Raw genomic sequence first — 27,394 nt, 5'->3', positions numbered from 1 at the left:
ACCCGGAACAAACATGGGGGGGTATGAATACTGAACAGCATTTACCGTCATTACTTTTCCTGTTACTGTATTTCTTCTCATTCAGTGATAAATCTGCATAAACACGGAAGGCTTGAGTTGCCATCCTGATTCTCATCAGGTATTTTATCTGACAGGCTGTCCTATTTCTACGATTTCCTATGGTGCATTTCTTTCACTTTCGAGCAATGGGAATAGGCAGTTCAGTTTCGCTGCTTAGTTAGCTGCACATAGGCATCCGTGAGCAGTACTGGATGTTTGGGTAACGGGGTGGAAGGGGGGAGGCATTTGCTTCCTCTGTGGGATAGAAACACAGATTCATAGAATTTTTTTATTAACCTTTGGCTTTATCCACATTTAGCTTTCTGAGTTGTAAATCCGTGCAGGATTTGGGGACCAAAGCCCCATTTAAAAATAACATATTTGAAGATTAGGTTTTTGTGACATGAACCCCAGCAACCTTCATCAACCTGAATGATTAGTTTGGTGCTTTCTCAGCCTAGCCCACAGTCGCTGTTTGTGCATGCTACAGAAACACCATTTTGTTCAATCTGAATAAAATTCAGCAAAGGTATATTGAAAGAGTGATGGGTCAAAAATAAGATTTATTTGCACTCAGAAAATGCAGGCTAGTGTTGCTGAATTTGCACATTGTAACAGCAAAATCATTAAATTCTTTAAATATTCCCACAATAGTCTTATGCTGAATGAGGATCTTTATGAATATTTCAATTACAAGATTAGGCTTGAAAGAACAGAGTTGTTTCAATTTTGAATTACCCTTCTTCAAATAACTTGCCCTATTTGGTATTAAATGAGGCTGAGTTAAATCCCACAGCCCCTCTGTGTGCACTGGGGGTGATGGGGTCTCTGCAGCTAGAACCACCTACCCGTCTCTCCTGCTCTTGCTTTGAATAGACCAAGGAGAGCTTGATTCAGGAGACACTGAAGTCTTGCCATCTCCTTTGGCAAGCAGAAACGTATGTAGATAGCTTGGCCAACATGCTTCCCCTCCTCCTTGCCCACTGATATTTACAATATTTGTTTAATGTTAATTTAAAGGCTCAGCTTTGCGCTGCAGAGTGCTGCACCTGCCCCCTCTCTGTACAGAAGCACTAACAGGGACTCTACATCTGGCATGCACAAAGCCAGTCTTGTTTCTGCAGGACTAAAGAGAGAGTTAGAGAGCAGCAAATAATACTGTGCTGCACCGCTCAGCTCATTTCTACTCCCAGGATAGTAAAGGTCATTGATTTTCTCCTCTCTCCCTGCACAGACCTGAATGGACTATGATTCAAACACTTTGTGAATAAAAGCAGAGCCTTTTTTACCACTTCATGTCCTGGTTCTGATCTCATGGAAGCAACCAAAATTTAGCATTAATTCTGAGGAGTTATTCCTGATTTTACTGATGTTAATTAAACCATGCTAACTATTTTTCACTCATTCAGCTCACCCCACTGAGCTAAATTCTGTATTTGCCTACACAAGTGACCTCCAGTGCTTGCTAACCAGTGGCATCACTGAAGTTGCTCTAGAATTGCATTCCTATCAACACGTGAAACTCAGACTTCAGTGTGACTTTAGTTAGATTTCATGTTCCTTGGGAAAGTAGTTGCATGTTTGTGCTACCCCATTCTAGCTTAAACAGGATGCCTTGACAGTCCTGTAATGCGGATAACGAACCTCTTCCAGCAAAACTGCAGAATTAGGCTTTGCTTTTCAGCAAAAGCGATTCCACCAGCACCAGCTGTTCAACACAAACCACTTCCATATGCATTTTCTTATGCGCAATAAAGTCTGAAAATACAACCCTCCCCTCTGTTCCCTGAAAGCACAATCACTAGTACTCAAAGGCTGAGTTCTGGTCTGCTAGATGTTGGCAAAGCAGAGGGACCCACTGGGCTCCACTGGAGTGTCTTCCCATTTCCCTAGCATAAGTGAGATCAGAATTTGGCCTTGAATTCTTCGTGTAACAAAGTGCCAACAGCTAGATTCTCCTGATTCTCACACCTACCCAAGTGACCAGGCATCCCTGGAAATTAAGTCCTGACCAGTGTCAGCGAAAATATCAGAATCAGACTTTCAGTAGTTATCGCTGTTTCCCTGGCCCTGAAATGCTGCTACTTTTATGTATGGACTTAAAGCTTGCCTAGTTTCCCTGTAACTTCATTAAGTATCCTCTCCATCATCCCCCCAACTGCTGCTTAACACATGCTGGCAACACGCCCTCCTGTATCGCAGCGGATATGGCTGGCAATGTGTGGAGCTTATGACGGGGCATTAATTACTTGAGCATAAATAACATTCTCTCTTATCTCCACTTCAAGATCCGCTACTTCTAATGGTAATATATCCATAACAACAAATTAGAGAAAACAATGAAAGGGGTAAATCTAAGCCTAAAAATGAGTGACAGTTCTTGCAACGACTGGAAATTAAAGCCAGGCAAGCTCAAATGAAAAATAAAGGTACATTTCTAACAGTTGTGTTGATTATCCCCTGGAATCATATACCAAGGAAAGAGCTGTATTTTTCGTCTCTAGATACCTTCAGATCAATCTAACAAATGTAGTTTAGTCAAAACTAATAGCCTTAATGAGCATAGGTATGGAAAATCATACAGGGAAAAAAAGTGTATGAGCAATACAGGTCAGCTGGGCTATATATAAGCACTGGTAACAACACACAAGAAGAGAACAGTTAAAAAACGGCCCGGGAGAGCAGCTGATACAATAAAATGTCTTGGATTGCAGGCCTCCCTCCCACTCCAGTCTCCAAACCCTCAAACAAAATCAAGCTGAATGGCAAAGCCTTTACTGTAAGCAATTCTCCCTTCCTGCCTCCATTCACAGCTCATTAACTCTCCTGCATTAGAAAGGTGTTCCCCAACTATTCTGCCACAAAAAGAAAAATAAAGAACAAGAAATATAGCTTTTGTGTGCTCAAAAACTCTCATTAATGATCGAAGGACAGAAATGTATACCTGGAATCAAATTACTTTCATGCTGCTGAGGGTTGCATGGTGTGTTTGTGCTGTGCAGTGCAGTATTTAGCTGTACGATGGAAAAGCGTTTGAACACATAGGTTTGCTTGCTGGAGAGATGGTGTGTACATTTCCATCTGTATGAAAGCACCTGTACTCAGGAGGAATAATAGAGTCCTCAGGTGGTGGTCTAATATGCAGGACTCAGGTATGCACATTTGTGTGTGGGTGGGTGTTTGTGAATAACTGTGTACACTGTGTACACACACAATAGGGACAGCTCCTGTCCTGTGTGTGGCAGGAGCACTAGCTGTGTTATGTACACAGACTTCTACAAGTATATGCTATTGTGGATGGCTACTGTTGTAAATTCTGCTTATCACTCATACATTTGTAAGGCAGATATAATTATTCAACGTTTTGAATATGTATTTTTAGCTTGTTTACTGGGTGCATTATATAAATGTGAATGGTTATTTGTGGATGAATGGTGTGTTTACAGGCTATAAATGTTTCTTGTGGAGTATTAGTTATTAATATTTCTGAAAGTACAGAGGCTGATGAGTGTACAGTATATATTGGTTATTTATGTGGGTGGATACATCCATGTGAGCTATTTCGACTCACATAACAGATACAGACCTGTATTGAAACCTTCATCACAGCAATGAGTAGGTTTGCCATGCTTTATTCCCATGGTTTATTGTCCTACACATGCTCAGGGAACAGCAGGGAAACTGATACACATTTCAGAGATGACATTCCTGGAAGAGGAAAAGGGGCACCCTTTTACTTTCAGAACAGTTCTACATGCTGAATGAAGTAAATCTTTCGTTGGGAAGCATTTCAGGAGAAGGAGAACATAAGACAATCCTGAGGCCTGCCTGAAATGCTTTGTGAAGGGTACGACTTGGCTGCATCACCAAAACCCACGTAACTGACTGCCACGCAACCTGAAAGTACGGTTCCCCACCTTTTATGTATCAAATACAAGGTGCATTCAGCTCCCGAGGAGATCCTCCTCCAGATCTGCTCAGCTTATTAAAAAAAACACAGGAGGATGTTTCGCCTGTTCTCCAGCACTCAGGGAAGTTATTTGCTATTGCTCACACTGACACTGTTTGAAGCATGTATTCAGCAAGGTACTTAGGAATATGCGCAAATTTCGAACACATAAGTAGTCCATGGAAGCCGACAGAGTACACAGCTGCATAAGCGCTTTGCTCAAAAGGAGAGCAATACACTTCTTGCTTTAATCCCATGCATTGTAATAGATGTGCACACCTCCTCCCCAACTCCACACTATTCAGCAATTATTCTGCCCCTAATGCTTGACATGCAACAACAAGCGTTCCTAACATGCAGGCTATATGATGTCTCAGACTTGACAGTATTAGGAAAGAGCAGTTTTGTGTGATGAAATCTCAAGGGCAATGAGCATGTGAAATAACTTTTTGGCTATTTGAAGATGGCTAGCTTCTCTCTGGAGCGTGAAAACCAGGTAGGGGAAGAAAGATATGGCTGCAGTCTAGTCCAAGCTCTCTCTGTCTGCAATGACACAAGGGGCCCAGCAGCCCTCTCACGCTGAATTGAACTGGGCAAGTCAGCTTGTTGGGTACAGCTTACATAGCCCCTCTCAGAGGGGCTGGGATTGCCTTTGCCTTGCATGGATCAGTTACAGTTTTACTTTCCAGTACTGTCCCCTAGATTAGGAGTTCACTTCAGCTACAGAATGAAAAATTCTGAAAAAAAAAAAAAAAAAAAAAAAGCTCTGACATAATTATTTTGCATTTGTAGGGTGAGAAGTGAGGGGCTGAGAAAAAGAATACTCTTCTAGGATACCTCTCCCATTTTTTTCTCCCTCTTTTCTTGTCTTTCTTTCCCCTCTATTCTTCTGAGGCTTAGTATGGAAAACATGGAAGCTAAGCAGAAAAACTAAAATGTATTTCTTTGAAAAATACTTCACTCTTCATGTCTACAGGATGCTTTCTAGAACCGACGAGCACTTCAAATACATTTCCAAACTTACTGCATAAGATAATGGTAATTCCTATATCCTGGAGGCCAAGCTGAATGTTGACTCAACAGTTTTAAGTACTACACAGCCATGTCATGCTCATTTTTCCAACCCCCCTTAGAAAGAAATATACATTTCCCTTTTATTTGCATTATAACACTAGGTCCCTTAAAAATACTATCACTGACCCCTATATATATTATTTTCCTCTTTGTTTACATGTCAATAGCACCATTCTATTAATCCTGAATAGCTTTCTATTGCCATTTTTTTATCATCTTCAAATATCAAGAGAAAAAAATCCTAGTATGCTGTCCAGTCCATCCCTACTAAGATGTATATTTATTTCATGGATATACATACAGTACTTATATGCAATGTAATGCTTGCATAGTATACTTTCTTCAAGAAATAAAGTTCCATTTTGATAAAGAAGTAATCTTGCAGGAATCTTATTTTTCCAATAGATTTTGGGGGGTAACAAAAGATTTTCTCTAATAAGGCTATTTTTTTTTCCCACGTTGTTCAGATTTCCAGCAATTTTCCCACCTAACAGGCAAAATCCCTTTTCTGGATGTAAATACTTCTTTGTGGAGCTATGGTTCTATGCCTATCTCTTGTAAAGACCAAAATTGCTAACTTAATTTGGTTCTTCACAGGAATAGCAACCTTAATTGACCTGCAGGACAAAACGTGTCTGAAACACTTGCAGAAGTTACCGGCAGGTTAGCATTAGACCCACTGAGATGTTACTGCTTGCCATTGACAGGATATGGGATCCTGCTTCAGACTTATTTATAGGAAGGAAACTTGTGCAAATAATCTGATGCAGCTGCATTAGAGAAGCCACCCAAAGCAGACACACTGCACCAGCTCATTTAGTGCAACTTACAGAACAAAACTTCAGTGATGTTAATCCTGTTCTGCACTACTGTGTCTTCCAGCTCACAAACAGTGAATGTTGCAGGGCCAAATGCCAACCAGCATGCTTGCACTAGTGTGGCCAGATGGCTTCAGTTATGTCAGTGCATGTTCCCATTAGCTATAAGAACATCGTCATCTAAAGCCTTATTTTAAGTATGTATTTTATGGAAGAGCAGACAATTTTGCAAACTGTCACTTACCCAGTCTACCTACTCCAGGGACTCTCTGTGAAATTCCAGATCATTTCAGGCTCCCAGATGGCTACATGTTTTGTTTTAAATCAATTGGAAATGGGACACCCAAGACAGGGGAAAAACTAAACAAAACAAAACAAAAACTTTACTGGAGGAAGATCCAACCTTTCTCCGATCATGGACAGCCTATGAAATGTATCAGAGATACCATGAAAAGAGTGCACAAAGATGGCATTTCAGTGTGAGAGGATAGTCAAAAACATTGGATAAACATGCTAAAGGTTTACACGGAAAACTATCCTGTTAATATCACACATTTTGTGGGAAATAAATGACAATGACTGTGATTTTGGAGGAAAACACTAAGTAACTAAACTCTATTTGCAAAAATGATGAAAACAAAAAACTCCACTACATACCAGAGAGTTTTTTTCATCTTCTTTTAATTAAGCAGTAACAATGTCTACAACACATTGACTCACAAATTAAGTGAAGGTATGAAATCACATTCTTCATACTGAGATGGGAGATTCTAGAGTTTTACTTTTTAAATACCCTTGTGAGGGGGGATAAGTTCTGAACGTCCAATGAATGTCTTTTGTAACAGTCAGCAGTGGGAATTTCAATTTTAATCATGATTGTATTTAGTCAGCCTTGTCCATAGAGATCAAAATACTTTGCGAAAGAGTGCAAAGCTCAGAACCTCACTGTACAGGTAAAAGAGGAGGGAAACTGAGGCACAGTGCTGTGCAGTGACTCGGCAGGAACAGGCAGGCAGTAGAGATCTGGACACAAATCTCAGGTCCCTGACTCCCAGCCAGTTCCTGACTTGCTGGGCCACAGCCTCCCAGTAAGTGTATGTGGTTATCTACTGTCCAGCAGTTCTTGTGTTATACAGGCAGATCTTCTTTCACCTCTCCTGCTGTCCCATTGGCTCCATTCATTCCTGCAGGCTCCCCGTCTTCTTCCTCTTCTTCCCCTCTTGCTGTCTCTGCTTCTCTGCCCCCGCTCAGGAAGGTGGCACTGGAGAGGTGGCTGAGGAGCTGGCCTTCCCGGCGAGACTCAGCCAGCTCTTTGGCACAGCACACAGGAGTGTTGGTCTCGTAAGTGCTATGGAAGCTGTTGTAGTCAACTTCGTAAAAATCCTTCTCCAGGGTGAGGACAGGAGTGAAGCGATGTCCCCACAGCACCTCAGTGTCCATGTAGGAGCTGCGAGCCTGGCAAGTCATCCCTGGATGGAAAGAGAGGGATGTTAAATGCAGAGCTTCCTTACATGCTCACCCAACCACTTCTTTCGTTTAAAAGCACTTTCATGTTATCTCCATACCGGATTGATCTGGGACATAGAAAAAACCTTTGCTTAGTAAGTCTCACAAAAGGCTCTATCACGAAAAAGCCGAGCCCTCAAAGGAAAAGGGGTGGATTCGTCACCACATCTTCAGATTGTATCCTAAACCCTGCATTAAGGGTCTGAAGTCTGGTATCTCTAAGCAGCTTCTCTCTGTCCTCACATTGCTCTGCTGAGATGCTGCTTGCTTGTGCGGCTGCTACTAGCAGCACTTCTGGTGAACCATGTGCTAAAATGACATACGACCCTGCCAATGCACCTCAAATCCTGACTCACACAATAGAACGAAGCACTGCCCTGCCAAAGCACCTAGCTGCTTGCACTCCCACTGGGTCTGACGCTATCCCACTTGAGCTACAGCCCTACCAGCTATTCCCTCCTGCACTCAGGTTAAGACAAGTGATATAGCCTGAAAGGTGGAGAAGGCCCCAGCTCCTAGTGATTTATATGGCATGCTGGCTTATAAATACCTTCAGAGGGTTCCATCCAACTGTATCAGGTTTGCTGACCCCAAATCCACAACATTACACAGTCACGCTCATGAGCATATTGAAATCAATGTATTACTGGATTTGATATTGAATGAACAGTGGGCAACATGAAACTGATTTTGTCCAGCTTCTTCTCCCAAGGATCAGTGTTTTTTTTATGTACTTTGATAAATTTTGAAGAGAACCTTTGCAGAGCAGGTGTAAGCATTCAGCTTTGGCAAAACTGCAAATGACTTATTTTGGAGTCACCTGCTGACTGAGAAGTCAAGGTTGACTTATCTTCCAAATATTTGTCTTCTGCTTGTCCTAAATATGTTAGATTTATGGACTTAATTTTGGTGAAATTTAGAAAACCTGACTTCACAAAGTTCTCCCACTGCTCTCTTTTGGAGGGTGAGAGATAGGCCTGCTTGCAACACATTCAAAATAGGCACTTAATCCAGTTCCCGACCAATACTTCCAAGTCGACCCCACAGCCCAAGGTACAGCAACAGAAATCTAAAACAATGCACAGGGGAAAAATATCAGTGTCAGATGCTTCAGGAAAGATCATATGTATTCATGTGAACTTAAGTAAGTGTCTGAAAACTCAGAATAATCAGAAAAATTTTCCTTTAAAAAAGGGCACCTTTGAAAAGTTTTTTTTTTTTTTTTTTCCCTGTCATAATTGCTATAGTTCATTAAAAGACACCCACACAAGCAAGTTACCCTGATGGTTTTACCTGTCTTTTATTGCTTTCCTTAGCTTAAAACTACCAGGACAGGAACGTATAGTTTCTTTTGGTTCTTGAAAGGGTAAAAGAGGGACAATGACACGCGTAACACTTAGCAAAACAGAACTGGAAATTTCTCAGACAGAAAAGCCAATTTTTTCCCCCAAGGAGAGCTGCAGGAGTACTTGCTTCTGGGCAGGAACAACAAGTACAGAGTTAGTCATAGTGTTGTAGCGTGTCTGCTTCCTGGACCAGCAGGAACCAGGAAATGCAGAGGCTGCATGAAAAATACAATAATGGAAGAGGAAAATTACCCCAAGTGTTTTTACCTTAAGCAGAAACTCTACTTTTCAGAACCTGTTCAGAAAACTCAGTTTTTGCTTTAGGAGTAAATATCTGCGTGGAGATCACTCCTGACTATATGCTTCAGGTGACGCTACTATGTGCAGCATCGCCTGCCCTGGGCTCCTCAGTCCTTGAGGTGAAGACAGTTTAACCTTCACTCCCTTCTATCAGCTTGTAAAGAGCAGCTCAACATGCAGGCAGCTTGCAGAGTCCTGCCAACTTTATGTTTTTTCTCAGGCCTGTGTCACTGATGCTTATCATACCATTCATCCCCAAGTGCAAAAGCCTTTGCCACAGACTGTTTAAAGGGTCGATAATGCAGGGTTGCAGGGCTAATCTCATGCTGGATGACCAGTAACAGGTGCACATATGTTAGGGAGACAGTTAAAATAAACTAGCCCTTTCTCCTTTAGAACAGCTGGTTTTGTACCAGAATTCACAAAGGCCTTCAGGTGCTTCCCCCAAGCTCTGAGCAATTTCAAAGCCCAGAGATGAGAGCAGGAGAGGAGGCTGCTCCTACTCATGGGATTAGGTCCTGTAAACGAACAGGTTGATTCGTACTGTGGCTTTCCAGGTGCTGCCTGAAGGTATTGTGTTGTGGACCCCAGGGCCAAGATGGGGTGTCCCTGCTAAATGTGGGGGCCTGAGGCACCCAAGGGGAACTCCTGCCTTGTAATGAGGGCCTGAAATAGCTCCGTTGCTGTGGGCAGTACCTGACAGTGAACCTGAACTCCAGAGACACAATCACCGTTATCTCCTGCTGTAAGTATTCAATTAAGGAAGGAACAATAGAAAGCTTTCATCAACCAAATACTGCACACTGCCAGCTTCCTGCAGGAGCTGCTTTCTGTAACCCCAGGGGTACACAGAGCCAGCACAATAAGACAACTTGTAATTGCTTCATAATCCCATTCAAATATTCCTTTTTAGCACATGTGCAGTGGTATTTTAATTGCGTGGGGACATACTGCTTGGCAACTCCTACATTACCCAGTAAACAACAGCATTGTCTCTGCTTCAAATTCCATTAAGTGCCTGCTTTGCAGGCTGCCCTGTGCTCTCCAGCCTGGTTAATTAATGCATCTGTAATGTCCCTAGCTAATTATTGCCTCTATAACTGCAAAAAGATGACAGAGGAGGTGTGGAAACAATAAACCTTACTTTTATTAACAGCACATGGATGCAGCCACTTTCAACTTGCACACAATGTGCACTTAACATCAAAGTTTCAGCTTGCACCAGGGCTGAGTAATTCACCAAACTCACATCTTTCAGACATTGCTCTGGGGTCTCCGCATGAATAAACGGTTTCATTTCACAAGCCTTGCCTATCCAAGTCCACGGGACATCTTGGGTGTAGTGAATCGTCACGTCATAACGCTGACATCCATCAAGAACCACACCAGCCTTGCCACTACTGTTCTCCTGCAGTGCAGAAGTGCTGTCCTGCCCAGCCCTGCCCCAAGCACTGACATCTCAGAGCGCACGTGCAAGAAGCTGGGGGAGATTTCAAGCTCCTCAAATTTCTTGCAAAAATAATTGTAACATTTTTGGTCTTGACAAATGCTGCTAATCCTTTTCTTAAAATAGATATAACTACATGTTTGGGGTTTAAGCAGAGTGGATATTTGGTATAGTTACAGAAAAGGAAGTAAGTGGTATTTGGTGACTTGGGCCTTTTATTTAAATATGCTTCACACCAAAAGAATATCCTCATTTCCCCTTTGTCAGTACAAGAAGATGTGTTTCAAACCTTATTTCCAAATAAAAGTCACCAAGATTTGTATTTGTCAAGCATATTGATTTTTCCAGACAGTGGGACCATTAAAAGTTTAATTTTCTCCTAGACGATCTGGTTTAAAAATGAAAAAGTATTCTTAATATAAATTTGTACAAACTGTCAATTGTATAACATGTAAAATATGTAAAATCTTCAACTTTCAAGTTTTAGCTACAGCTTTTTCATCTCATAAATTCATAGCCTTGCTTTCAGTTGAAAAAAAAATCAATTTTAATTGAAACCAGAAAAAAAAAAACCCGAAGTTATAAGCAGATGCACCAAGTTTTCAATAAAGCTGGAACCAGTTCCAAGGTTTTTAGAAAGCTGGAGACCAGCGGGCTGTCTCCTGGTTTCGGGTTCTGCAATAAACAATTCATAGAGTTTTAATGATAATTTCATTATAGCAGAACCCTAAGAAGCGGATTTTTGGTCTGTTGGCTGGAGTCACTACATCACAGACTCAATAACAGAGTTTGTGCATGTTCCTGTTTAAGGCAGCTGTAGATGCCTTCTTAAACTGCTTGTTTCTGGTTTCCAGAAGATGAAAAGATGCAAAATATATTGCTATGTGTATTAAACCAGGTGTTTCATTACATTCAAGAACAGAGAGAGTCAGTGAGGAAAGATTAGTGGGTAAAATAGGTGTCAGGGAACTCTACCAAAAAGGCACTTTTCTGTCATCAAAATCAGTTGGGATCAAGCAGCTTACGTTTTATCAAAGACAAAAGAATGTTAATACATGCTGATAAAAAGCAGTTATTTGATGGCTCACTCAGTAAGGAGCCTATTTTTTTCTGCAATGTACTCAATGGGAGTTGCAGATTTCAGAACGTTTCGCTGCTTGCAGTGCCACTGATTATGCAACTGGAGCAGACGCTTCTGGCTCTGCCACACTGCTAAAGAAAGGGGAAATTCTGCAGGAGATTGCTCCCGATTTCCAGGCCTTGTGTACCCTTAGGTTACCAGTTAAATCAAACTTCATTATCATAGGCCAAATCTAACTGCATCTTGCAGCTGTTTGGTTATCCACAGACGAGCCAGCAGTCTCCCTCCGACTGTTGGAGGATGCACATTTTTTTAATGTACCAGCACAGCCAGTACCCTTCTTGGCAGTTTTACAGGAGAGGGCAAGGGCAAGAGGGCCACAAAGCATGACCAAGACTCAAGAAATCGCCACAGGCTTCAATCTGATCACATCAGCAGCATAGCTGAATCTTTCATTACTGTTACAGCCTGGACTTTCTCAGTGGGTAGAGATATCCCAACCCCTGGGGCTGTCAAGACAACATTTTTCATCAGCCTAAAATTAACTCTCCTCATTTAAATGCCACAGAGCTCAGTGATTATCTGCTGGCAGCACGTCATGTGGATGCTGACTGTATGTTTGCCATATTTGCTGGGCTCTCCCTGCAGTTTAGACATAGATATTGCTGGAAGTGATTTCACTTCTATGTCCTTGTTTTTATACGCTACTGTATGCAGGGTGACGTTTTCCTCTGTACCAGGTACACTAAAGCTGCATAAAATATGCTCTGCTCCTTGAGCTGAGCTCCACCTACACTGCAAAAGTACAGAGGAAGAACTGATGGACTCAGAGGTATAGTAACAGACTGATGGCAAGCAATAGTTATAAAAAATTTAATTCTATCACTCTAATTAAGCAATACATGCCTTTAGATTAGCACCAGCGTTTGGATAGTTATAAAATTTATTAGTCCCTTTGCATTAATCAGACAAAAGAACACTGTAACCTCCAAAAAGTCAAAATTCCTCCAACTTCAAAAGGAATTTTAGAAGGTAGGAGCACGGTCCTCCAATTATTTATTCTTGTCTCTTTTACAAGAAGAGTCTGCCCTTGATTCATTTTTATTTTTATGCCAGAGAAGAGTAATAGGATTTTAATTTTTCTGAATGCTCTCCAGGAATGTAAAAGCTCCCAGGCACTGAAAAAAAAAAAAAAAAAAAAAAGCAAGGACCTTAAGATTTAAAAATCTTGGGTTCAATTGCCATGTCTCTACCAGGCAGAACCTGAGGCTTACACTGTGTAAGTTTAGGCCCCTCACAAAGGTATTTATAGGGACTGCAGCGGCACCTAAGATGAGTAGCCTGCTACCATCCACCTCTGGAAGACAACTCAGTTTGTGAAAAGAATGACTGGAGGTGTCTGGCTCTTCCCTGTAATTATATAGGCAGTTTCTGTGACAGTTCTGCAAGGTCCTTCGTGCAGAAAAGAAAACTTATTTATATGCAAAATGCAAAGCAAAACAAGACAACCCAAACCAGATGATGAATGCATGAAAAATCCACTCATTAATTAACTTCCTTTGTTCTCCCAAGAAAATCATGACTAATTTCAGGATTTCTTATGTTGTGACTATGACTTTTTTAATTTGCAGCCACAAAATTTTACTGTATCTTCTGTAAAGATGGATAATTTGAGGTGCAAAAAGGTTACATTCTCATAGGAACAGGATGAGGAACGGAGATGCAGGATCCTGACTGGGAGTAAATTGCTTGCAATCATGAAACTGTGGTAAGCCAGAAGTGTATATACCTATCCTTTCTTAAAAGTTTATTAAAACTTTGTTTAGCCACTGGACTAATCAGGCCTTTGGACTGTCTCCTGTGGGTTATTTAATATAGGTTGGAAAAAGAGGCAGAGAAAACCAGTGAGGATCAAGGATGAAGTAAAAAGCACCAGTATGTCTGCCCAGACAATCGCAACACTGGACAGTATAGATTCAGAATGAGGATAGCAGGACAGCTACTGATAGATTAGGTTTTGGTTAATTGTCAGTAAATAGCAGCAAAAGGGGAAAGTTGGAAGGGAAGAGAGTGTCTTCAAATTATTTTCCAGAAAGTCTATGTACACTGCTTCATCACATGGAATGACAGTGAGGGAAAAAAAAAAGGAGCCTCCAATGTTCTCTAATTGAGACAGCCATTTCTTCACCACATAACCCAGTTTACTATGTGAGCACATGGAGGAGGTGTGCAAATCTCCACTGCTTTTCTGCATTCTGGCAGCCTTGCTTGATATAATAAGTTGAATTAGGCACCAGGAGGGTAAGGGCAAGAGGCTTGGCCCAACAACAGCCTAGCCCTGCTCTGTCGACAGGATGGCTCTGATTTTTGTTTTCACTGTGGCAAGAAAAAATGTATTCACTTAGCAAACAGATTTTTCACCTTCAGTTTCTTTCCTTTTATTGTAGATCAAATTTGGGCCAGCTGATCTCGACAAGTGTCCCTTTAAGATATGGCACAAGAGAATTAATTCCCTAAAGTAATCTCTGTGACCAATTCATTAAGTAAGCGCTGTGAGTGATGCTGCTGCTTTCAAGATGCCCACAAAGCAGCACTGGAAGTCAGAACGCTTGTCATCTATATTGATTTTGCCTTTACAGTGGCTATTTCACTCAGCAATGATCACCCCGGATCTGCCCAGAAACTCTGTCTTCCCTTGGTGTTTTTAACCTGTTGTCAAGTCACAGTGCCACAACCATACTAAAATATTGATTGGAAACACCCCTGCCAGTGGGCTTTCTGCTGCAGCTGGCTTCGTGGGTTAGGAAGTAAAATAGTTGTGGGTCCCTGGAGAGCTCTCACTTGACTAATAAAATGTTTATTTTCTTCTTCAGGAAAAGAGAAACACTGCATTTTAGGCTGGCTGATGTGTTTCTTGTGTGTTGGTGTTCTTCAGTTCATTGTTACTTACCCTTTTAAAAAATTCAGGTCTTCTGGAAAACAAAAATATTGTCTTAAACCACAATGTTTGTCTTTGTTAAAACAAACAAACAACTTGAAGCATTTTAGAAATTCAAGTCAACTTGAAACAAAAACATTGTTTTAAATCACGTTTCATTTTGTAAAAAACAAACAAACAAACAATCAAAACACAAATAAACAGTGACTCACAGTGTTCCAACTCATTAGAATTTCTTCTACACTTCTTATTTGAAACAATTTACCATCTTTGCCTTCCACTGGATAGGAATTAAACTTAAATGTCAGTGAGAAGAGTTACTTGTTTGAGAGGAGGACAATGCATTTCATTTGTAATGTGTGTGGTTGGTTAAAACTACTGAAAATGGTTATAAAATTGCTGTCCTGAATGTTTCAGTGAATAGTATTCATACTTCTACTCAGAAATTATGCTTAAAATTTCTTCAGTTATTTATATGTTGACAATCACCAAAGCGTAGTCAGGTCTGACCTGCTTTCCAAAAACCTTATGAAAAATATAGCTCTTTTCCCCACCAGTGCAGGATCTATTCAGGGTATGATTTGTTGCTGTCTGCAAAGACTGGGTAACTTTCCATTAATTTTTCCTCCTGCCAACTACAGAGCTGAGCTACCTCTGGGAGAGCACGCAGGACTTGCTTCCCTCTCGTGCACCATGAGCAGTGCTATATATGCTGACCAGTTATACCCCTGCATGCTGTGACCATGGCTGCTGATTTTTTCATAGGGGTTTCTAAGGGAACAAATGGCCTGTTGTATTTTCATACTGTCCTGAACCTGACCAGGTTGTCATAGCGTCATGATTTAATAGAAGTCATACTGCAAGTAAATTATACTATTCCTGAAAGCAGATAGGGCTTGAACAGCATGACAGGGAGGAAAGAACCAAAAGAATTTGCTGGGAGCAAAGGTTAAAGTACGGAGGTAGGGATTAAAGACCCCTGAATGGGCTTATCAATATTATGAAGTGCAAGGACAAAGCAGGAAAGCAGAAACTTCTGCAAGCCACTTTTGTCGTGGCAAAATATCACTTGCATGGCTACCATGTGTCATTCAGAAGATCATCTCAGCCTCTGAGTCTGATAACAGCAGCATCTGAGGTCCGCTCTGCTCTAAGTTCAATTCAAACTGGCTCTTCTAGCTCCATTTTTGAAGTTTCACAGCCTGCCTTCTGAGACCAGAACAAATCATTTCCACAGATGTATGCTCCTTAATATCATTACACACTGGCCTGTACAATCCGTCTGGGAGAGGAGCCCATTTGTAAAGCAATATTATTCCTATGCCATGCTTTTAATTTTGAGGTTGTTATTGATAATGACTTCCTCTCACACATATCTAGCAGGGGCTGATCTTTCATAAGAGGATGGCAGTGCAGTAGCTGTTCAAACAGAATTTGATAGTGTCACTGTGCGGAGAAGAAAGAGGCTTTGGACGTGCAAGGAACTGCATTCCACGCTCAGATTACGAGGTTCTAGTTTCTGGTAATTGTTTAGGCTACAAAATAAGCTTCCATTACAAATCCTCCCCTTTGATATTCTTTTCCACCCACCCCTTCTTTTGCCACATTTCTACAATATTCTGCTGAGAAAGAATATTTGCCTAGCAATGCCACATGAATTCCACTCGTACAATACAGTACTCCAACCTAAATGCAGTGTAATCTATACATAACCACCCATTAGCTGTTTGAAAAACTCAGCTATTGCTATTCACCTAATGACTAGAGGGAAGTACTGGGAAACTGAATTAGGTCTCTAGAGAGCTGTCTTCAGGTGTGAAGGTCTGGAGTGCAGGGATTTGAGACTATTTCCCCCTATGTTTGGCTGTTAAGAGACTAACAAGGACAAACCAGAAGAAAGGGACAATATTAACGGTAAGCAAAGGCCCAGAATCTGTAAGTCAGGATGCTGCTACCACCAAGGACTCATATCAAGCAGAAACCCCTTGCAAGTGTTTCAGAGAGAGCCTATGCTTCAACAAGATGGACACCTTCCAACCCCACCAGAAAAAAACCTTGGGTTCACAGCACTGTCTCACAACTAGAGTCCTTAAACACCAAAGGGAAAAATTACTTACAAAAGCATTTTCATATCTCTGAGTCTTTCTAGGTTCCTACATCTCTAGATAGTAATTCTCTCCTCCTGCTGCCTGTAGTCCCATTTCCCTCAAAGACCCTGATTTGACCGAGGCACGCTGCCAACCCCAGGCTGAGAAAACCTGCCTGAAGGGAGCACCAGCATCTCAGGCTGCTTAAATGCACTTGCTGCCTGTTGGCTCCTCCTCAGTGCGTAGCATAAATGAATTAGCTGCAAGTGGTAAAATGACCCCATGATGCTGTATTCTGTTAGGTGAGACTCCAGAGTAAAAGCATCTTCCTCACTAACCAGACACCCAGGAGATACACAGCATCCCAACTGTGGAAAGGAGCCTGGGGACCTTTTTGGCCACCCGTTCACTCATCTTGAGAAGCACACTGTCACCTCCCTTTTACATACCCTGAAAAGCTGAAGCACAAAACTTTTCCAGATTTATTATATACAGATGCAGACTCCTTTCATTGCCTGCCACAAATACGCCCATAGGAGGAAACTGGGAACCAGCTGAGTATATCTCCTAATCTACCCATTACACAGGATTGTTTTATGCTGTTAAACAGCTGCTGCGTTCCTAGAGTCACAAAAGCATTTTCTGTATTTTTCTTCTCTGAGCTCTTTTTGAAAATCTATGTCCTACATCATGTTCAAGTCATTCAGTTTCAGCACATGCTGTTTTATGGGATATAGTAATACTTGGGGACTTCCTTCATAGCCTCCATTAAATAGCAACACCACAGCAGTACCTAAAATATCAGAGTTACAGCTAATTTTTAATACTGAGGAGAAATGGAAAAGGATTTGCGCCGTGAATTTTGATCACAGAAAATAAGAGACCTCATAAGTTGCTTCAGTCCATTCCTTTTTTCCCATGGATCAGTCCTAAGTGATTATGGACAGATCCTCATGTAATCCCTTTGTATGAATCCAGGACTTATATCCCACCTAAATGAGTCACAACAGAAGGATAAATCCCAACATCTTCTCAGTCCAGGTGACACTGACAGTGAAATCTTAATGCCAAACTGCACTCTATTTTTCCCCTTTCTCCCTCAAAATTGTGACTGATTTAGACAAGCGCTTACCTGTTGCTTCCACCATTCCTTCCAGGATGACCACAATTTCAAATTCTTCCTTCTCCAGTTGGGTGCGAGACATCTCCCAGAAGGGGCTTTTCTCGTTGATTTCATGTGAGATGATAAGAGGTGACACCAGGAACAACCTGTCATCTCCAGTGTCAAATCCCACATTGATGTCTGTTTGGTTCAAGGGGATGAACTCTCCCTCTTTGGTCTGTTTGGACTTAATCAGTTTGGCTCTAATGGAAGCCTCGACAATGTGGGAATTGCGGAGGTCTCCAACACGGAACATGAGACAGAGCTTCTCATCCCTCATGGAAATCACCGCATTGTTAGAAAACATGAGGGTTTCAGCTCTCTTCTTTGGTTGGCTGATCTTGACAAACATGCATCCCACCATGAACGCATTGACAATGGAGCCCAGAATAGCCTGGATCAGGAGCAGTACAATGCCCTCTGGGCACTTCTCCGTTATGACCCTATAGCCATACCCTATTGTTGTCTCAGTCTCAATAGAAAACAGAAATGCAGAAACAAATCCACTGAGGTTTTCAACACAGGGGATCCAGTTTTCATCTTCAAGATGGTCCAGGTCTCCCCGGATATAGGCAATGAGCCACCATATGAACCCAAAAAACAACCAAGTGATGGTATAGACCATAGTGAAGACAAGAAGATTAAAACGCCATTTGAGGTCCACCAGAGTAGTGAAGAGGTCACTAAGGTATCGGTAGGTTTCTTGGACATTTCCATGGTGTACATTGCACTTGCCACTTTTCTCCATGTAACGCTGGCGTGGCTTCTTACCTTCTGCTGATATGAGGCGGGTTCGGTCAGTGGCAATGGGGACGTCATCCCGAGCCTGTTTGGGAATCTTCTTAGGCTCTCTGGATACAACTCCGATGTCCATGTCCTGGTTCATGAAGATCCTAGAATCTCCGGCCATGGCTGGGCTGAGGGAGAACAAAGAAGTAAAGTTTAAGACAGGGGGAAAAGAGCTGAGACAAAAGCCATTTCACTGTACTCTGTGTGAACCATTACATGACAGAGCAGGTCCACAAACACTGCAAATATTAATGCTACATTAATAAACTTTGCCCCATGTTGGTACAGGGCTGGTTACAGGCTGATTTTACATTAGGAAAGCGTTTTGCTAGAGCCATGTCATTCCTCCTAATATTGTTCTGGGAAATACTTTGAAAGGCTTCAGCACTTCTCTCACAACAGCCACTTGCTAAATATAATGCTGCATTGAACTGGATGTTAAATACTGATTCATAATACAGTCTCTTTAAACATGAACCAGCTGCCAGTCACTTTGCCTAATGCACTGCTGGAACACCAGAAAATATGGTTATGAGCATGGTCTGGGTAAAGTAGGTAAACCTTGTTTTTCTTTTCTTTTTTTTTTTTTTTTTTCCAGTGGTGCTCAGATTTTTTTTTAGACCTGAAATTTGCCTGAGATCACAACTAGAAGCAAAGTAAGGGTGCATCAATGTATATTTTCAAAAGGGACTGGAACTTTTTGGTGCCTTACCTTTTGGGTGCATACCAAGAGAAACCTTAGAAGTGAATATAAAACGCTGAACAGTACTGCCTACTTGAATCTCAGACAAGTCTAAATTATTCATGAAGGTTTCCCTTACAGTCAGCATAGAAAAGCACCCCCAGCAATAATTCAGATTTCAGGTGTGCTGAATCACCTTCTGGATATACTCACCCCTCTCCGCAAATTATTCTGGGAGCCTGAGTTCCAAAGGTAAAATAGCCTTTTAATTTAGCATCTTCAACTAGATTTCTGCAGGCTTGATGAATCCAGGCCTACTGGTAATCAGATATATCAGAACCCTTTTACTTCATCTGACACTAGACAAAAGCACCGGACACTTCCAGAAACCCAACAGTTATTAAGAACCCACTGTCCACATGCAGCACTATGCTCAACAAGGTACAAATAAATAATACAAAATGATGGCTGTAATGATTTTTGCAGGTAATAATGTAGCAACCTGTTTATTGAGATGATTTGATACTACTGAAAAAAACACACATGCTCTACGGAAAAATGAGAGTCTTCACTCTGAATGCAGGACACAGACAAAATCTCAGTGGAAGACTACCTAAGAAGCCTTAGGGATATCAAAGATAGAGCAGCAATATTCTCTATGGTGTTCATTCTCTGCATTGTCCTCTGCAAATCCTATTAAAATCTAACTAAATCTATTACTGCTCCCTCTATCTTTAATCTTCTTATGTGTCTGTGAATGAGAAAAGGTGTAGAGATACAATTAAGAGTATCTTGGGAAAGACAATTTTAAGATCAAGCAAAGTAGCTTCATCTTTTCAGTATTAAAAAGCACAAAGGGTGGGCGGGAAGAAAGCAGAGGCAGGATGAATAAATGAAGCAACAAATTTCCACTTCCATTCTGCTGTAGCCAAGTCTGGTTAACAGCAAAGAATTACTCGTAGCCCTTGTATAAGTCACCATCAATCATTACTCCAATGAAGCAGCCAAAGCCTGTTGCTGGAACCATACCCGCTGGCTCCATTCACTAGGGAGCCCAGCCATCTGTCCACAGCACAGTCTCAAAGCTTCTTTGTGCTGGCAAATTTGCCTGGTTTAAGGGTTTGGGCCAGGGCTGGGGCAGTGCAGTCACAGGAAGTAGCAGGGATTAATGTTTCTAGGATGGTCAGCTAGGTGGAATCAGGGCTGCTGCTCCCACTGCCTATGATCCTGGATACGGGATAGGTAACCCCAGGACTGTGCTGGTCCCTTCCTCAAACAGCATCATCAAGGATTTTGGCAGAATATTAATCCCTACCTCTATGTCTTTGTCTTCTTTTTCTCACACAGGACTCCTGAGAGGTGGGTGATGGTATATTTAGATGTATCTTCAGCCATTTTCTGCCATTTGTTGAAAATTCAAATCTCCTTGACCATTGGTGTGGCCCTCTGCTGCCTTATGGCGTGTCTATTTACATGCATGCAAAGTGGCTGCTTGATGATGTCAAATTATACTCTCTCTCACTTCACAACACATGAAAGCATATGCCAAGTGCAAGTCAGAACAATCACTGTGTTTTTCTCTTTAATAAGGAAAAAAGCATCCCATCTACTGACTGCAAGAGAACGAGGTACAAAGGAGAACCTCTTTGCTTCCTTCTTATCAATATTACTTTTGATCTTTGTTTGCATTGTTTGATGAATCTAATATTGCTCCATTTGGACTCAGGCTTTTGATCAATCTGTGTGTGTCTACAAATGTAAAAACAGGCAAATGTTACATGTTTTCAATTTAAAAAATATTTTTTTTAATAAATTTTATTATAGAAGTTATACATGAGGCTGAATTTCACTCACACTAACAGTATGTAAGAGAGAACAATCGTTTTCAAGACATTCATCTGTAGCGTAAGGTTCCACATTTTACATTCATACCAAAGAGACCAAAAGGATCTTGAAACATATTAAAAAGATCAGAATAGAATAAAAATAATCAAAAAGACTAAATCTCTAGAAATATCACTCTGGTGAAGCTGGCTAGAGGGACTGTCCATTAATGAAAGCACAGGGAAACCTGCTTTAACTAAAACACTCAAGGGACTGGCAACGCCACTTTTCTAATGCTACTGATCTTTAGCAATAGGTCAAGTGAAATCTTTCTGGAAATCTTTAGGAACATCTTACAAGTGCTCCTTTAAAATTCCTGCTTTAAATGAACTTTACTGATAGCTTCAGTAGCATTACAACTTCTGCCAATATTTAATCTTAAACTCTCCCATCACAGCGAGAACATGACCTCAGTATGTGGTTATTGAAAATAATTAAACTTTGCATTAGATTTTTTTAAAAGGAGTAATATTGGTTAGGAGTTTGAGCACAGACTATCCAGCTTTCTGTTCCAAATGCTTTCAATATTTTTTTCTCTAATTCTGGGTAAATCAGTGCCTCTCCCTCTTCCTTAATTCCCCAACTGTAAAATCTGTGATACAGATACAAACAGTCTGTGAGATTCTAGGCACAAGAATCTTCTAGGAAATTTGCTATTATTCCCTTATTGGTTTAACCGCTCTGGAAAACTTTATCACAAATAGCAAGATACCAAAAGAAAAGCACTGTACCTATGTAAAGATTTGGTTTACTCCTTTACCGTACAATATACTGCCACCACTACCAAGCATACACATCTTTTCTGGATAATAGTAATTACGTGAAAGCATCTCACAGAGACTTAGACTTCAGTTTGTAAACCACTGCTCCATCCAACAAAGCTCTGTGACATGAAATTGCCTCTTACAGTCACACATACCATCCTGTTTCATTGACATTTACCATCTTTGGTTAAATGGTGCCAGGATAATAAAAATGTCACTTTTGCACAGAGCTGCTTTCCTTTTGGACGGGCAGCTGCAAAAGGAAATGTGAGTCACTGCATTATCAACCTTGCAAAGAGGCTTTTTATCAGACTTGCTGTGGCTCAGCTTTTGCCCAGACGACAGACTCGGGGGCAGTCGTTGACATTTATGGCTCTTAGCTTCGCTAATACAGAGTCAAGCTGGGGTTAGCTAAATATCTTCCGAAGGCATTGTTTTGCAGAGCTGTCTACAAGTCCTGCCTGGCAGTGCTGATGTACCTCCTGATAGCTCCAAGTGTTCAAGATAGAAATTTGCTGAAGATGTTGCAGAAGGTACAACAAGAGAAGCCTTTTTCCCCTGCTTACCATGGTGACTTTTTCCATTTAGGTAACTGCTGGTCTCACTTAGGTAAATGCAGGTTTCAGTGTGGGTAGGATTTACTTCTGGAGAGGTCTAAACTGTCAGGCAAGAGGAGTTTGGAGACATGAATTTGCCATTAAGTTCGTGCAAAAAATTACTTCCTTCTGTTTCAAACCTGATGCTCACGCTTTCTCGCATTATGAGAATAAATGAGCAACTGTTCTTTATTAACCCTCCCATCTCCTCAAGTCAGGATTTTACTCGGCTCTGTCATCTGCTTTCCAAGATGAAGAGTCCTGTACTACTAAACAAGCAATCAATATAGCAGTAAATGCTAAACAGATCATTACTGAAAAACTCGACCTGGTTCTTTTGCTGCCTGTTTGCACACGCCACATAAAAGGGAGCCTAGCTCACTGTCCCTGGATTCCTCTGCGGCACACAACCTCTTTGGGTCACGCTGTAAAACAGGAGTGAAATGCGTGATTGACAGACACTAGCACCACAGGAAAGCCAGCATATTAAAGAATGCAGCATATTAAAGCAATAGCACCCAAGGAGAATAAAAACAATGACTGCTGAACAGTGAGTGCCCAAGGAAAGGCAGAGGAACAGGACATGTTAGGGAAAGATGGCCTTCCACAAATGAAGATAGACGGCTATTAGATAACTGCTGACTGACAGATGGGCTCTGATTTCCCTAAGAAATGCATCTTTCCTGCTATCCTTTTATTTACTGTGTGTATACAACAGACTCCACAGTAAACAATGCCAACACAAGATTACCTTTCAAGGTGTACATGAGAAAAAGAAAGGCAGATTTTGTGCAAACCATGTCACCTTTCAACTTTCTGACTTATAGAGGCTAGGAAGGCTGACTGTTTGGAAAGTGCTTGGGGATCCACAGGTGAGGGGAATGATATAAGATTTATGCTATTCAAAAACAAGGCAAAACACTTCAGGAGACTGCACAAGAAGAGATCTGTGGTTCAAAAGCTCCCTCATCCAAGTAATTGCTTTTTAAAGTGTAATCTCACTCGGTGCTGAAGTAGGGAGATGCCTTTCATTTCCTCTGAGTTTTCATTAAGTTGCAGCACTGCTTTTCGAACGTGGTGACAGGCACAGTATCACAATGGAGCTTCTCTGGGGCTTGAGGAGACACCCACCCACCAGTACACAAAAATGGGTGAGTGATGATTAACTAGGCAGCTACCGAAGGAAGCGAGATGACTTTGTACACGTCACAGAGCTGAGCTAATGACGGCCTGTCTGCTTAGAGTTCATTAGGCTCAGAAATACTGAAACAGAAGGTGTTCAGCCTTTCAAAACAACATTCTTTCTAAGAAAATCTCTCTGGGTAGGAAGTCAATATGACACGGAGACAGACAGAGCGTGTGGACGTTTGTGATTTACTTTTAGCTGCTCATTACCTCCCAGTCTATCCTCTCATGTAATGCTGCATAATCACAATTCTAATATTCCTCAGCCCTTTCACTGCCAGTTGAGAGATGCCCCCCCCATTTCCAGAGTATCATAGTGTTTCACAGTGTTCAAGACAAGTAACATGCTTTAAATCTTTTTTTTTTTTTTTTTTAAGATCTTTCAAGATGAGGAAGCGAATCACAGAGACACTTGCTTGTCCCACACTCACATGGGAAATCTGTGGCAGGGCAGGGAATTGAAGCAAGAGTTTCAAAAATCCTAAACAAGTGCCTGTATTCACTGCACTGCTCTTCTTCCCTTCTACCAATCCAACAGCAGGCCCTGTGTTTTGGTGTGCCTAAATATTACTCTGAAAAGCCTATACAGTCTAATCTTTTGGCATGAATAACCTAGCCAGATTATTTCTAATGCCAAGAAATAATATTTCTGTCATTACTGTGAACTTTTTCAAAACCAGAGGAGTGAGTTCCAGAAAAAAAAAATATTCTTACAATGTTCTCTTGAGTAGCTACAGATTTCAAATATTTTTCCCCACAGTATTGATTAAAGTATAAAAAAATCCCCCACACAACACAAGTTTGCAGATTCATTAAATATTTCAACTTCAGACTAATGCAGAAAAGAGTGAAAAAATAAAATTGCCATGAGAATGGAAGGCTGGTTATTGTTTTTTTCAGACAAAAGATGAAGACTAGGAAATGCCTCATGAGACATCGAAATGACCCCGGTATACGGGCTGCAACAATTTGTTATAGAACAAAGACTAGAAAGCAGAGTTTTCACAACATAGGGGGTATCTACTACTTGAGATCATGTGTGGATGGAATATAATCAGCGTAACCTGCAGTCAATTACTTTATACTTCCTTGAGTTATAGAAGTTGAGCATGAAAAGCCCATGTGAAAAGGATGCAATCACATTACGCTCTTTGGGGCTCTTAATCATTTTTGAATAGTCAAGTGAAATTTTCTTTACCAACAAATAAATCCTGAAAATAAACCAATTTGATCTCTCCTTCTCCAAGGAAGTGACTCTGCCTGAGGCACTCTGTAGCCCCTCTGTCCTTTCATCCCATACTCTATTTTTAGGGAGACCTTATGGCGTCATTGAAAAAGTGACTGTTATCTTTCAACAAACACAACTGAACAAAGAAAGACAGCCACTCTGGTCCTGATAAGACACTCCTGTTTCTCCTGCTACTGGCTGTTTACACATGGCACACTGAATTCTGGGGTAAGCAGAACCTCAATTCTATGAGGAAAATTTGGCCCCAGAAGTACTCATGTCCCGGTTCTTCATTGTTCAAATATTGCACCTTTATTCCAACTGAGAGTCTCTATATAATCCTGCAGCTGGCTTGAAAAATAAAATAAAATTGAACTATGTTAATACCACTTCACACTTCTGCAGTACCTTGCATCCAAACAGCTCAAAGATGAACTGACCAAATACAGGCTCCTTCTGCCCAAGAAGCGTAACAGTGCTATTCAACCCCCTGTGCAGACAGGAGAAGACAAGTCACAGTGAGAAAAAGAGACCTACCAGGACCATACTGCTGGTAAAGTGCCAGTGCTCACCCCAGATGTCTGAGTGCCTCTCCCTACCGCTAACTGAATAGAGTGTGACAAAAGTCAAGAGATTTGTCTCAGAACATGATGCTAAAACTCTGCTTGCCTTTTTCAGAGTCTGTAACTAATCAGGCTGGAACCTTCCAGAGATGGAGGGTTTTCTCTCATGGAAACCAAAAACGATCCCGATCCTTTATCTCCATCTGAGGAGAAACAATGGGGGAAAGAATCAAACCCCAGAAGTCAAACAACTCCTGCAGCACAAACACAGCCAAAAACCTGCTATAGAAGATAAGGTTTGCTTGGACTGGTCAGAGAACTGGTAAGAGAAGTCAGTTTTGTTTCCCCCAAGCCACCCAACTATAAGGTAGTTGTCTGCTCCAAAGGAAAAGAACAGGAGGAAGAACCTGCTTGACTGCTTGATTAAAGAACCTCAGAAAGTCAGATGGTAAGCTTTTTGGGACAGGGAGAGTTTCTGCCAATTCTTGATTGGTTTCCTGAAACTCTCAGGACAAAACCAAATGGCAGAGATGCTGTGTAAAAGTTAGCCTGTTACTCTCAACCAGCAGCCACTAACACAAAAAGGAGTCTGGGTGCTATTTGCCCAATGCAGAAGGACTCGGTACCAAAATGAGTCACGTTTTTACCTCACGGGCCATAAACACCCCTGGGGTTCCCGATACATTTAATCATCTGTCCCCCTCAAAGGCTGAACATTCACTATCTGAAGACTACACTACAAGGGCTCATTGAACCTAAGCTGACAAGTAAGCATCCTAATTATAAAATAATTTAATCTTTGACTCCAGGTGAGGATCACACAGTCACTCCACGTATCTCAGCATTGCTCACTGATCAGCCTCTTCCTATCCATTGTATTTCAGAGACCTCCACTAATCTGGTATCTGAGAAGTTCATTATTTTTAATGTTTTTTTCCTACATAGCACCTTTACTGGATTTGACAGTGCCTTTGTACAAGATCAACATCTAATCCCTGGCTTCCCAAAGAGTTTCCTGGCAGCTAGCAAGTTAGACAACAGCACATCTCTAGCTGTCACCCTGGCAGGGCCAGGCACAGAAACACAGTGCTCAGCCGAGCTGATGCCTCAGCTACTTCTCCTCCTCCTGGTTATTGATCGTTAGCAGCCAGAGACGAAAGCGAGTACACTGGAAAAGCAAACAAAATCAGGTAACTTACTTGCTAAGAGTGGCTCTGCATCAGTCTTGTGCCTTGGCACTTTAGGGATGCTGGACGGTGACAGGACCGAGAGGTAGGTAGAACAGCTGCTGGAAAAGTGTCTGGTCCATGCCATCACCAGAAAGCTGGGGTCGTCTTCTGCTTCTTGGGTTGTCTCCTCCTTTCCTCCCTCTGCCTGTTATTACAAAACATTTACATGGCACGGTAGTTAAACGCACACACCCCTGTCCCTAGGTATTCCTGATTTCCCTCACTCTGTCGGAGCTGAGGAGGGGTTCTCCAAACCCCCAAACCACTGCAGCACTACTTCTGCCCGTCAGACGCCAGCCTTCCCTCGCCCCTGCTCTCTCCCATCCCGATGAATAGCTGGTGTGCAGCTTGTTAAAGGGCTGGGGCAGAGGGAAGGGAGAGGAGAGGTCTGCATGTGAGAGGGAGCATCATCTGTTCTGAATGAGCAGGAAAGGGAAAGGTGGCAGAGTGAAAGCAGAGGGGAGGGGTTTAAGGCGCTGCTTTGCACAGCAAGGGCTGGCTGGGGAAGGGGGAGAGGAGAGGCAGGGGACGGTGCTCCCTGCCACCACATGGTCTGTGCCCTCCTTGCCACCTCCCCGAGCTCTGTGTGCTTACTTTTCCTCCCAGGGCTGCTTCTCAGCTCTCCTCTTGCCTGGGTTCCTGGGTTCTCCTTTCCTGGAGAGGCTTTTTTTTTTTTTTTTTGTGTGTGTGTGTGTGTGTGTGTGTG

At 41.8% G+C, this 27,394-nt stretch overlaps 1 protein-coding gene across 1 annotated transcript; it reads right to left on the bottom strand.

Moving 5' to 3' along the window:
* Window positions 1-6,950: 6,950 nt before the first annotated feature.
* Window positions 6,951-26,806, bottom strand: KCNJ5 (potassium inwardly rectifying channel subfamily J member 5). Its single transcript, XM_035555639.2, has 3 exons — window positions 26,659-26,806; window positions 17,739-18,685; window positions 6,951-7,370 (listed from the first exon to the last, which is right to left on the bottom strand). The coding sequence occupies exons 2-3, from the start codon at window positions 18,676-18,678 to the stop codon at window positions 7,030-7,032; spliced, it is 1,281 nt and encodes a 426-aa protein (XP_035411532.1). The 5' UTR covers window positions 18,679-18,685; window positions 26,659-26,806; the 3' UTR covers window positions 6,951-7,029.
* Between the last annotated feature and the right edge of the window lie 588 nt (window positions 26,807-27,394).

The sequence above is a fragment of the Cygnus atratus genome, chromosome 22, assembly GCF_013377495.2.
Source record: "Cygnus atratus isolate AKBS03 ecotype Queensland, Australia chromosome 22, CAtr_DNAZoo_HiC_assembly, whole genome shotgun sequence".
Taxonomy (NCBI): domain Eukaryota; kingdom Metazoa; phylum Chordata; class Aves; order Anseriformes; family Anatidae; genus Cygnus; species Cygnus atratus.
This window is presented reverse-complemented; position numbering and strand designations above follow the sequence as displayed.